Source organism: Rhagoletis pomonella, unplaced genomic scaffold, assembly GCF_013731165.1.
Source record: "Rhagoletis pomonella isolate Grant_MI unplaced genomic scaffold, Rhpom_1.0 Rhpom_scaffold_00002, whole genome shotgun sequence".
NCBI classification, from domain to species: Eukaryota; Metazoa; Arthropoda; class Insecta; order Diptera; family Tephritidae; genus Rhagoletis; species Rhagoletis pomonella.
This window is the reverse complement of record NW_023458556.1, coordinates 75,650,966-75,663,679: the sequence shown is the minus strand read 5'-3', so window position 1 is coordinate 75,663,679 and position 12,714 is coordinate 75,650,966. Positions and strand designations below refer to the sequence as shown.

The window sequence follows — 12,714 nt, the reverse complement described above, 5'->3', positions numbered from 1 at the left end:
ATGGATTTTATTAAACTCGCACGACTTCGTCTGGGCCATTCAAAATTAACCCATCTTCACCTTATAGACAGCAATACCCCCATAACATGTCAGTTTTATAACTCCGCCCCGTATCTCCATTAATCACGTTGTGTCAGATTGTTATCCCTTCAATTCACTAAGAAACCATATATTTCATAACGCCGATCCCGTTCAATGCATTTTCAACCCCCCAATCGATAATATTAATAAAATTATAGCTTTCTTAAAAATATCCAAATTATATTACGAAATTTAAATAAATGGCTGCGTTTCTTTATACATTCCGGATAATCTCATTTCACAGCCGGAATAAAAAGAATGTGTTTGAAATATACGTTAACATATCATCAGGAACGTTCTAAAGAATAAGTAAACAAAAAAGTTTATTCCAAACGTTCAGAATGAATAAAGAAATTCAGCCTATATGTCCAATAAATATATCTAATCTGAAAATTTTGAATGAAATACTAAACTACTTATAAGCACTTAGTATTAAGCTCTATTTATTCATCACAAGAAGAAGCTTCAGGCCATAGCAGCCATAGCTTTCTTTACTAGGCTTATAATTTTAATTGTAAGCTTCAGTTTGTAATAAAATAAATAAATTTGTGTGGGCTTTTTATATCTTGATATAAGCATTTGTGGGAAGGCTTCTAAAACGTATTTTTGCCGGATTTAATCACTTAAGAAATTTAGAAAATAGGCTATTTTACATCCAATTACATAATAACAAATATTTTAACAGAAAACAGCTCAATATTTGCTTTAATATTAAAATATCAATAATGTTGCCGCCACAAAGTTTTCATGCAAATGAACATGTAGCTGTCAAACTACCGAATTGCCGGCAATAGATGGCAAGATATAAGTTCTGATATATATTGCTCTTGAAGAGCAATGAGCGGTCTCCATTGGCTGTTTATATTAGCCGTGTTTTATTTGCCCAGAAATTTAAGCTATTAGCTTATTTTGTATGGACGACTTACCCTACATAATTATATTGGCTTATGAAAAGATATCTTGGCTTGTATATTGAACATGAGGCATTGAAATTCAGCATCAGAAATTTTCTGCACCAGCCAATCAGAAAGAGGGAAAAACTTACTTTGACACTATTTGAAGTCAAACAACTGTCAAAATTAGGCTAACATAGGAAATAAGCTAATTTCGTTTTATTTGCTTGTGATGGTTGAATAAAACATGCCTATTCTAACATATGTATCAAGATATAGGCGCGTATTCATAGTCTAGCAACTAAGTCGAAACTAACAAAGTTGCAACTTAAATTTAAGTACCAACTTAAAATTTACTTCTATTCATAGTCGCATTTCAGAATTCTACTAAGTAGTTTCGACTTAGTTTACGATATAGCAAAACGAGTGTGAAAATGTATCGATTTTTCTTTACGATATTTTGGAAAAATTACATTTTTATTAAATAATGTCAAGTTTGATCATCCGTTTATGTCATTTTTATTTTCATTGCATGATTATGCAAAAGAATAAAGTATCATTTTCTTGTTAATTGTGTGAAATAGCCAGAACAACCGCAGTGATTTGAAGTCGATGTTTATCGAAAGCATGCTGTGAAACATACAAATAGTAGATATCTAAATGTTATGCAAAAATTTACTTTAAAAGAACTAGCGTGAAACTGACTTATTATTTGAGAATTAATATAAATTATTCCAATTATAAAATTGTGATGTAGCTTTATTCGAATTGTAATACGCATTTAATTTCAACTTCCGATTAAAATGGATCGATCTTTGTAAATTTTAATGGGAGATTATTCAATATTATCAAAATCACCCTCTACCAACTTAATTTTTACATATTTCGTCTGTTTTCCTTAATTTGATAAAATACTTCTTCCTAGTTACGACTTAGGGCCGGTTACTCAATGTCTGGTTAACACTAATCTGCGGTTAAACATCGTTATCGACGTTACCGACTCCCTGTTATATGCATGGAGTCGAAGACGTCGGTAACGATGTTTAACCGCAGATTAGTGTTAACCAGACATTGAGTAACCGGCCCTTAGTTGCAGCTGCAGCCGAAACTAAATTTTAAGTTGGTACTTAGCCAGAAAAGTCGAAACTAATGCAGCGTTTTTGCTGCATTTAAAATGCAACATTTAGCACTTTCGAACATATGTTTTCGAAGAGCGTTCATGCTATAGCATTTAGCAAATGTACATTTACGCGAGTTCGAAATCGTATGCTTTTGACAAACAGCCGTGTTCCAGTCTCTTATTTAGATGCGTATATATTACGATCAATTCTCACGCAGAAGATAATGTGCAAAAACCCTACTGAAAAGGAAAAAATAAATTTTAAACCAAAAATTCAATACAAAAACTTGAATTGTTTTAACCATAACCGAACATTTGTTTGTGTATATATTTATTTGTCGGTGCATTCAATTAAAATTTCCTCACTTAATTAGGAAACAAACCAAACAGAGTTGATCACAAATTGATCCAGATTTCTATCAGTATCAAATCGATGTTGAATTTGCTTAACTTTTCTTTATCCAAATATGTAATGCAAAATAAAAGAAATCTCGATCGGCGATCACTGAAACGCAGCTAGCAACTGTATACCCGAAAAAGCAATGTTGCCACTTTTTCTCTTTAAACCATGTTCGAATCGTGGAAATTTTGGAAGATCACAGGGTTGCTTTTAGCATTTAGATTCTTAATGCAAAAATGTAGTTGCATTTAGTTGCATTTAGGTGACGAATTTTGTATGGATAAATGTACATTTAGAGTAGCATTTAGAGCTAAATGCGCTAAATATGCTTTTACGCGTGAGCAAAAACAGCCTATAAGGCGACTATGAATAGCTTTAGTTGTGACTTAGAATAGTTTCGACTTAGGGCGGTTGCTCAATGTCTGGTTAACACTAATGTCCGGTTAAACATTGTTATCGACGTATTCGACTCCATTCATATAACAGGGAGTCGGTAACGTCGATAAAGATGTTTAACCAGAGATTAGTGTTAACCAGGCATTGAGTAACCGGCCCTTAGTTGAGTACTAAATATGACTATGAATATGCGCCATAAACTTTATCCGGCGGAGACGGGCAGTACGATTTAATCGAAATGGGCAATTATGTATTTGTAAACATTCTGTTACAATATTTACAAATTCGGTACCTTGGCAATCCTGTGTACCAGCCATGCCAAACTCTATAGATATCTCTGTCTAACTGTAGGGAAAAGAAGTATAAACGTCAAAAACACCAATGACTACTGTTGTCACTCTGGTTGTCAGTGTCCAAAAGCAAAAAGTGTGTGTGCGTGGTTGTACAATTATCAAAATGTCTGACATGAATTTGAAGTAAGTGAATTTTCCTTCAATTAGATTTGTAAATATAATATATTGAAAACTTTGGAATATTTTATAATAAAAATGCAACTCAACTATTCTGGTGTAAATGTATAATGTAATATATAGAGTTTAGTGGAGGCAATATGTCGAAAATGTATTTTAAAATGCGTTCACTCTGGGGGGGTTGATTTTCGCCATATTGAAATGGCAGCCGCAGAAGGGTCTGGCAGTCTCATTTCTAATATTTTTTTTTTTCACCTCTTTCAGCGACGACTTGCTAAATTACGAATTGGGTGATGATATTGATGATCAAGCTTTTTATGGAGCTGATGAAGATGAATTACTTTTGTCAGACGATGGTAAGTTGTAACATTTTCATATAGATTTAAAAATCTAATTACTTTAATAATGTAGAATTGGAAAAAGATGTAACCAAAGAGGTAAAACAGCAAATAAAAGCCGAGGCAGAACAGTGGGTTAATGAACGCATACAAGAAAAAGAAGTGAGACAAATTGGTTCTAACCAAGTCAACGCACAACAAACGATATCTTGTGTTGGCGGCAGTAATGTTAACAAAAAAACCCACAAATTAGCATCTGCAGATGCAACCGAGGTTACTTCTACAGCAGCGCCAATTTCGTATCCGAATTCATTAAAACAAGGTGATGTAATCGATGATGTCTCTACCAGCGGAAGCTCTGCTATACGAGTTGCTGAATTCAAAGAACCTACCCAATCACAGGTTCCCAGAGATTCATTACAAGCGGTAAATCCTTTTTCAACGCAGGCTCAGTCGCAAACCATAACAAATAATGATGAAGTAACCTCAAGCAGTAGCAAAGAAGCTGAAGTGGATCACTCATCAGTTATAAGTTGCAGCACTGGTAATATGACAGACTCTTCTTTTCTGCAGAGTTCACAAGAGAGCGTTAGTGTTGCTCACCTAAGCGCCAGTGACTTTTCTGATCCCAGAGAGGATATCGAGGATGAACGTGAAGCACGTACGAATATAAAAACAACTAATGAAAGAGATTTCGATGCAGTTATTAATGAAACAGCAGGTAAATATCTACTGATTTGTAAAAAATTCGGAAAATCATGTGCCAAGTAATTACCTACAATGATAATATATAGCTTACACCAAATGTTTTGCATTTAACACAATTGAACTCAATGTACGTTGACATTGGAATATTGTATTTTCAGAGAAACATCATTCTCGTTTTCTTCATAGTAAACGCGGTGGAAATCCACTTCTGCGACCCCATTCACTACGTGGATCGTACCATGGTCAAAGACCGCTTCTCCGTTATCCTCCATCTCACGGTAATTTCCTATTGACGACGCACGGGTTTCCCGCAGCGAGAACCAGTGTCATATCTACAACACTAACCCATACAACATCCGCCATCATTCCAGGTCAATTCCCGTTACAACAACAACCCTTACCATATGCACCACATAACACTACACATGGCCCACCTGCAAATTCCTCAACCATGGGACCACAGTCACAAAACCCTAATGCCCCACTTCCACTTCATCAACACGATCCCATGAACCCACCCATTTCTCATCGTCCTCGGCATCCATATACCGGTTTTCGTATTGGTGGACCAATGAGTTTCCGACATCCGAATCAAGGAAGTATGTATCCCCAGGTCCAACATGATTACAATACAGGCAATGGAGTGCCCTTCAATCAAAATTTCGGGCATATGTCGCATCCACCACGAGCAATTTTTCGTCCTGAACTCAGTGGCGGACCAATGGCAGGTGGAAATAATTCAGGCCTAGTCCCAAGTGGCGGACCTATGGCATTACGCCCTAATATGCGTTTGCCACGGCCACCATTGTCAAATTTACCCCCGCAAAGCTTAGCACCGAATTTCTTGAATAACTCGGCGCACAGACCGCCGCAACCACAATCTCTGCAGCCTCCACAGGCTCCACTACAATTGCCACAAGGCGGTGTTCATCCAAACACGGGTGCGCTGCCATCGCAATTGGCGGGAGGGAACGGCAGTGGCTCTATACCATCCGCCACATTGCGCCCAAGTAAAGTTCTTATCAACCCAAATTTCAAAGGTGGTGTCCAAGCAGCTACAAATAAGTTTATAAAAGAGACACAGTTTATGTCAACAATTAGCAGCCATGTTTCACACTTGCAGAGTGACGATGAGCTTCTTCGTCAACAAGAAGAGTTTATTAATAAAAATCGAGAGCATATTGAAAAACGTCGACATGAACGTTCACCTCTTACCTTGAGACGTAGTCGCAGCCGCAGTCGATCGCGAACGCATTCACGAGAGAGAAGTTTTACGCCACCAAATAAACGGGGTGGCGTTGGTACCGGCGGGTCCGGTTTGCACTTCGACCGAGATCGAGAACGTGATCGCGACCGTGAACGAGATCGCGATCGTGACCGAGAACGGGATCGATTAGAACGGGAAAGAGATCGTGATCGGGAGAGGGAACGAGAGCGTATACCAATTGATCGAGAACGTACTGGAGGAGGAAGCGGAAATAGTAACCTAGGACAACGGGGAAATCGCTTCCGTCGTGGAGATAGCCGAGATCGCAACTATGATAAAAGAAGTGGAAGTTACGGCAAACGTAGGCGTAGTTTATCTCCATTACCTCGTGCTGGAGGAAGCTTTCGTCGTGGTGGTGAACGTGATCGTTTAGACGTATGTTTTATTTTCGTAATATCTTGAATATATTTAACTATAACAATAACTTACTTTAAAGGCTGAAGAAGATGAAGAAACGCGTGCTTATCGATTAGAAATTGAGAAACAAAAGGCGTTACGTGAAAAGATTCTCAAGGATAAAGAATTAAAGCGAAGGCGTGCAGCAGAGGAAAAGCAATACGAGGTTAGTTTTTCAATGGCCTTATACATACAGTGGCGTAAAAGTAAAAAGGGACCCCACATTTTAAGAAGTTTTAACTATTTTTCTTTTGTTCATTTAATGGTTATGAGAAAGTTTACCCTGGTGGGCAGAAATATTTATTTAACTTGAATTCCCAGTACCATCTGTAGGTGACACCTCTTAAAAATTTTTCAGCTCACGGAAAACGATTTTTTCTATTTTACCTCTGTTAACAACTTAACAAAACAATGGAAAGTATATAATTTTCTTGCAATTGCAGTTGCAAGTCAGCTGTGAAATTTTTCACTTTTATCGCAAGCTTTTGTGGAATTCGATGTTTTGAGTGTTGTTCATATCAGAAGTTCAGCTAACGATGACAAAATCGTAAATGATGTGTCTAAATGGTAAATACAATTGGCAAAACATGATATGGAATATATTATAGATAAATTTATGTATCAAAATAATAGTTGGTTTAGGGAGGATAACAATGTAGATAGGTATGTATTTTCGGGGGTAGATCATCTAGAAATGAAAGTCATCTACATAATGAAAAGTAACCATCAAATTAAGAAGAAAACAATATGTAATGAATAAGTGGAAGAAATATAAGAATAATGCAGAACCCTGCAAATGGGAATAGACGGGTTAAGCAGTTTTGGCTATACCTCTTGTTTACTTAAAATTTTTAATAAAACTCTAGCTCATTATATAATAAACTGCATATACATGCTTAATTCAAACATTGTACAAAAATTATAAAAATTCAACAAATTTTCACCAAAATTTCAAACTTATTCTTAAGAAATTTTTAGAAAAATGCAGTCTTATAGGCCATTAAATTTTAGTATGATGAAGTGTAAGTTTCATGTAGCCGTTGATTTTTTAGTATTTGATTTTTCGCAATTTTATTTGAAAAATCTCGCAATTCCGGCAAAAAAAAAATTCAAAACTCAACGGTAATTTGCGGGCTATAAAAGTGCATACCTAAAATTTGTATAAAAATTCTGAAAAATATGTTTGAAATGTTTAAATTACTCATTTGTATGCAGATTATACATACGGTTGTAGCGGCTACAACAACCCCGCCCAGATCGGTTGATATCTCAGTCGTTGTCGTCAAGTTCCACTAACGGCAGCCCTAGGAAGCGTGCAGCCTCTATCGGGTCGGTCCACAAGGACAAAGCCGTTAGAGTTGTCGGGTTTTCCGGGCATGCGAAGAGATGTTTCGAGTCATGTGGGGTCTCTCCGCATGCCGGACACTCATTTGGCACATCCTCATTCAATCTACTTAGGTAGGAGTTTAACCTGCTGCAGTAGCCAGAGCGAAGTTGGGCTATTGTTGTTCGTGTCTCCCGAGGCAGATGAAGATCCGTCTCGTCTATGTCCGGTGGTGGTGTGCCTAGAACGGCATTCACAGGTTTAGAGTCTACATAACTCGAGACTGACTCCCTGTAAATGCCGTTCAGGACCAGTCGGTAAGCTGACGGGTCCAGAGGTTGCTTGATGAACCTCTGGACTTCGTCCGTCAGTTCATATAGATGCCTCCTGACGTGCCTAGGCGAGGGCTCCTCTGCAAGCAGATGTCTGTTTGGGTGGCCACTTCTGTGGCTCCCGATCAGAAACTGCTTGCAGAGCATTATGTTGTGCTCCTTTATGGGGAGCATTTGTGCCTCGTTGTGGAGGTGATGTTCGGGCGACATCAGGAGGCATCCTGTCGCTGTCCTGAGTGCGGTGTTCTGTACAGTCTGTATCTTCGTCCACTGCGTCCTACTAGTCCCCGGCGACCACACTGGCGCTGCGTAATTTAAAACCGGCCGGCCTATTGCCTTGTATGTTGCCAGCAACGTTTCTTTGTCTTTGCCCCAAGTACTGCCGGCTAGCGACTTGAGGACCTTGTTGCGGCTCTGTACTTTATTGACAATAGCGGTTGCGTGCGCAGAGAAGGAGAGCAGGCTGTCGAATGTTACTCCGAGTATTTTGGGATTATTCACCGTCGGAATTGGTGTGTCATCGACGGGAATTTCCAGCGGTAGCCTGACCTCCTTCGTCCAGGTTGTGAACAGGGTCGCAGAGGATTTCGTAGGGGAGAGGGCTAGACACTTTGCAGTGAAGAAGTGAGAAAGTTCGGACAGATACCCGTTTACTTTCGAACACAGGTCATCAATTCCATTCCCAGTCGCCATGATCGAGCAATCGTCGGCGTAAGAGACAATCGAGACTCCCTCTGGTGGTTGAGGGAGCTTTGAAATGTAAAAGTTAATCAGTAGCGGGGAAAGGACACCACCCTGTGGAACCCCCTGTTTTATTTTTCTAAGTTTACTCGATTTGTCTCTAAACATTACCGACGAGGGTCGACCACTCAGATAATTTGCCGACCACCGTTTGAGCCTCTGTGGGAGAGAGGAAGCCTCTATATCTTCTAGTAGCGTGGAATGGCAGACGGTCCATTAACTAGTCCAAATGGGCGTTTCTATTATCTTTGCCACAAAATCCATGTAAGTCCAATTTTCAAACTTCGTAAAAAAATTGCAAATTTTTTTTATCAGAATCTTTAGAAAAATTTTGGTGTGCAGCATCGAATGTCCTAATAGAATTTCACATATTAAACTGGCGAAAAAAAGTTCTTGGTCTGCAGTTTTGTAACCCGCAAATTGCAAGTTTGAAGTAGATAACATTGATTTATGGCAAGTTTTTTTTTGCTGACTGTCGCGCTAAAAATCAACGGTAATGCTGGATTTCAACTAGGCATTAAATTGCCAAAATGGCAAATGACGAAAGTCGGGCAATAAAAAGTAATCGTGTCATTCCACTAAAAAAAGTAGTCATTAAGTTCATTTCCAGATGGCATTGTCACCGACATTAAGTTCAGCCGAGCAGTGAAGGTTTTATATTCTTTAAATTCATATGTATTTTCTTATTTCTGTTCGTTTCATTTATGTACTTAGCGTACCTACATATGTGCTTAAGTACATATGTGTACTATATATCTAACATTTTTATGTACGTGCATGTCTAGCGGTAAAATCAAGCCATACGTATATAGTATAAAAAGAAGAACAACTTTGTAAGCAGCTAAGTTTTTAAGAGGGAACGAATAAAGAAAAAGTTTAAAAGCGGCCGCTAATAGAAATTCGCATATTCATTTTTTATTTCCTCGAGAACTGTCGCTTAAAGTTTCGAAACAGCATATTTTGAATGGCATAGATTTTCGGTAATTTCAATGCCTAGTCGAAATTCGGCATATGTACTAGTTACTTTAAACTTGCGCATTATTATTCTAAAATGTACGGGCTACAAAACCATCGTACAGTTCTGTAAGTGACGTACATAACTCTTCCTCTTACCGTTCATTCAATATAATTGGGCGGTCCCACGCCCATTTTCTTAAAATTTTATGAAAAATAAATTTTCCTTGAGAGCCATTGTGTATATAAATTTTGAGTAAATATTGATGAACTCCTTAACCACACTGCTCACAAAATCTGCACGTCCTGTACACACACAAATAAATTCAATGCCGCATTTTTGCATAAATTGCTTAAGGTCGAAAATTTGTATGCAATTCCATTAGGCGAGGTATCAATCTATTCGAAAATAAATGTTCTTTTAAATAAATACCACATATTTGGCAACTTTAATAGAAATTTTTGAAATTACCGATGATCAAAGTTGAAAAAATTAAGAAAAATAGGGCTCATTAAAATTTAACAGATGAAAACTCGCAACAAGCTAAGTCTAACAATATATTGTTATACATCGTTTTAAAGGTCTATAAATAGTCAAGCTATTAATAGATAAGTGCATCAAGTACGAAAGTAACGTTTTTTTTTTTGTATAGAAAAATTGAGGGTTCAGGAACTATACGGGACCTATTTTCATGTTGTATTTGAACATACCTACAACCTACACTAGGTTTTGTTTCGGGTGTATTTCATGACTTTTTTGTAGCACCGTTTTATCAGCTTTATTACATATCCGAGTATAAGTATACATACATATACACGTAAATACATCCAGAAGATAATTTAGGTAGGCCTTCTTAAGTAAAGCCATTCTAAGAGGCCTACCCAACAAGGGATGAAAAAAGTGTTTCCTTGCATGCCTTCTACAATTTACGCCATTTACGATTTACGCGAATGCATAAATTTATATTATTTAGCATTGCAAATGAGTTTCAATAAACATTTTAAGTTGCAATAACACATATTTGATATAAACCTTAGGCAAATACTTCAAAGATGTATGATTTTTATAAATTAAAGAAGCAACTTTAAAAGAACTCCTCCAAAAGGCCTTCTGAAGCAAACGTCAAGCTGTGAGGTTATACTTATATTGTGCTCTGATTTTGACTTTCTATTTGCTAAGTTTATTGTCCTAATTCTGAGTTAAAGTTGTGATAAAAAGTGCTTTGAGCATCTTAGTGTGAAATAAATGAAGCTAAGTGAAAGTTATTGTGTTTTATATTAAACTAAATTTAATTAAATTTCACTAGCTAGCATACATTCTAATCTTGCCGAGTCATTTGTTGCTATCATTGTTGTTGTATCCTTTGTAGTTAACTGAAATCGTTTTATTTTTCCACATTTGTTTTACTATTTTTGTTTACTTCTTGTCACAGCTGTTTGCGTTGCGTTTATTAAGTGTCATAATCACAGTGATACTCAAACTGTTCGCTTCATTTATTTAAAGCTATTTACATCAGCTCCTAAATTGTTATAATTTTTTTGTTTGTCTTTTTATTAACAAGTGTTGTTAAATCTTTCAATATGAAGTGCGATCTTGATACTTGACACATTAAAAGCGATTCCGAACGCTACTTATCGTGCTGGCTTTGTGATGGTATTTACCATCTGAAATGTGCTGCGTGTAACGAAATCTGCTTCGAATAATAACGAGCCTGAAGTATCTTCCTCTTCCCCCATTAAAGTGGTGGCATCGTCTTCAAAGCCTCCACCGCCTTCCCTATCCTCAACTAGTAACGCAGTAACTCAACCCTCTTCCGCCGGTAATCCAGTCTGATACAAGGAAACTAGTTGAGGTTCCGCCAAAGCAGTCAATCTTTGTCTCTAGAGACTTTCGAAGACGATATAAAGTTTTATATCTCATCAAAAATTAAAACTGTCGACTTAAGCATCAGAAAATTTAATTTTAAATACGAAAGAAATATTGCTTCATTTAAAATTTGCGTAAATTTAGATAATTTTAATGTGCTGCTTAGTAGCTCTTTTTGGCCCCCGGAGCTTCCGTTCGTGAATTCGGATATAGGCCCATAAAAGGAATTAGCTAATATTCCCCGTCATAACACGGAATCCAAAAAACTAATTATTAAATCTGCTTTAAGTATTTATTACAAAAATGTAAGAGGCTTAAATACTAAATTAACGAACTTATACTTTAAAGGCCTTGAATGTAATTATAATATTTTTTCTTTCACTGAAACTTGGCTGAAACCTCACATTTTCAATTCAGAGATCCTTCCAAATAATTATCATGTCTATAGACAAGATAGGGAGGACAGAATCGGCGGTGGCGTACTATTCGCTGTAGACTCTTCAATACCAGATGAAGAAGTTAGTCTTCCACCCATTTATTCAGTAAAATTCAAATGCATTCGTGTACAGGTTGGAAAAGGGTGTTTTACTTAGCTCTATGCTATATCCCTCCCCGATCTGACACATTCGTGTATTCACGACTCATCTCTTTACTGAAATCAGTTAATTTATTGACTAAACCCTCTGATTCAATGATTGTGTTGGGTGATTTTAATTTACCAAGCATATCATGGAACGTCATTGACAATGATACATCGTACCTTTCGCGTCTAGTGCGTGCAACAACGTATTTTTAGAGGAGATGGCTGAACTCTGTCTAACTCAGATTAATGTACTTCACAATAAGTTTGGTAAAGTATTAGATCTTGTTTATGTTGACGATGTTGTTGTTGTTGTTGTAGCAGCATACAAGCTCCCCAAAGAGTTTTTGGGGAGTGTTGCTGGAGTGACAGTCCTTGGCCAAATATGAATCTGGGTCGTTCCGGTTACATAGACCCGACTGTCGTGGGAACGATGTTGATGATGCATCTAAGTCCGTTGTAAATAAGTGCGATCCACTAGTTTTGCCAGAAGATGTCTTCCACCCTGCTATGGAGATATCTTACGAAGTTATAAGTGATGGTCAAAATTGCGGTACCCAAGCATACGAACCAAATATTCGCTTTGATTTTTCGAAAGCCAACTTAAAAAAAAAAATCGGTTTACACTCATACTATGTAAAATACTCACTTTTACGTCATAAGCTTTTTGAATTAAACAAAAAGTAAGAAATAAACATTGCCAATCACATGTTAAAATATGTGGTACTTAAATGAGCTCTTAACTGCAGTTAAGCTGTTGGTGGAAATAGGCTATTGACTTTCTTACTTGTTATAGTTAAATTACTGGCAGGCTCAATTACAAGTCCGCTTCTTCTGGGTGAAGTTA

General features: G+C 37.2%; 1 protein-coding gene across 2 annotated transcripts in view; it reads left to right on the top strand.

Moving 5' to 3' along the window:
* Nucleotides 1–3,283: 3,283 nt before the first annotated feature.
* Nucleotides 3,284–12,714, top strand: part of LOC118734079 — a 36,743-nt gene continuing 27,312 nt past the window's right edge. Inside the window, exons 1-6 of one of the 2 annotated variants that reach the window (XM_036463780.1) lie at nt 3,284–3,366; nt 3,625–3,716; nt 3,772–4,419; nt 4,565–4,684; nt 4,778–6,048; nt 6,110–6,235. In XM_036463780.1, the coding sequence (XP_036319673.1) occupies nt 3,347–3,366; nt 3,625–3,716; nt 3,772–4,419; nt 4,565–4,684; nt 4,778–6,048; nt 6,110–6,235 (2,277 nt within the window). In that variant the 5' untranslated portion in view covers nt 3,284–3,346. Of the gene's footprint in view, nt 3,367–3,624; nt 3,717–3,771; nt 4,420–4,564; nt 6,049–6,109; nt 6,236–12,714 lie in introns of both variants that reach the window. The other variant, XM_036463779.1, reaches the window with a different exon arrangement.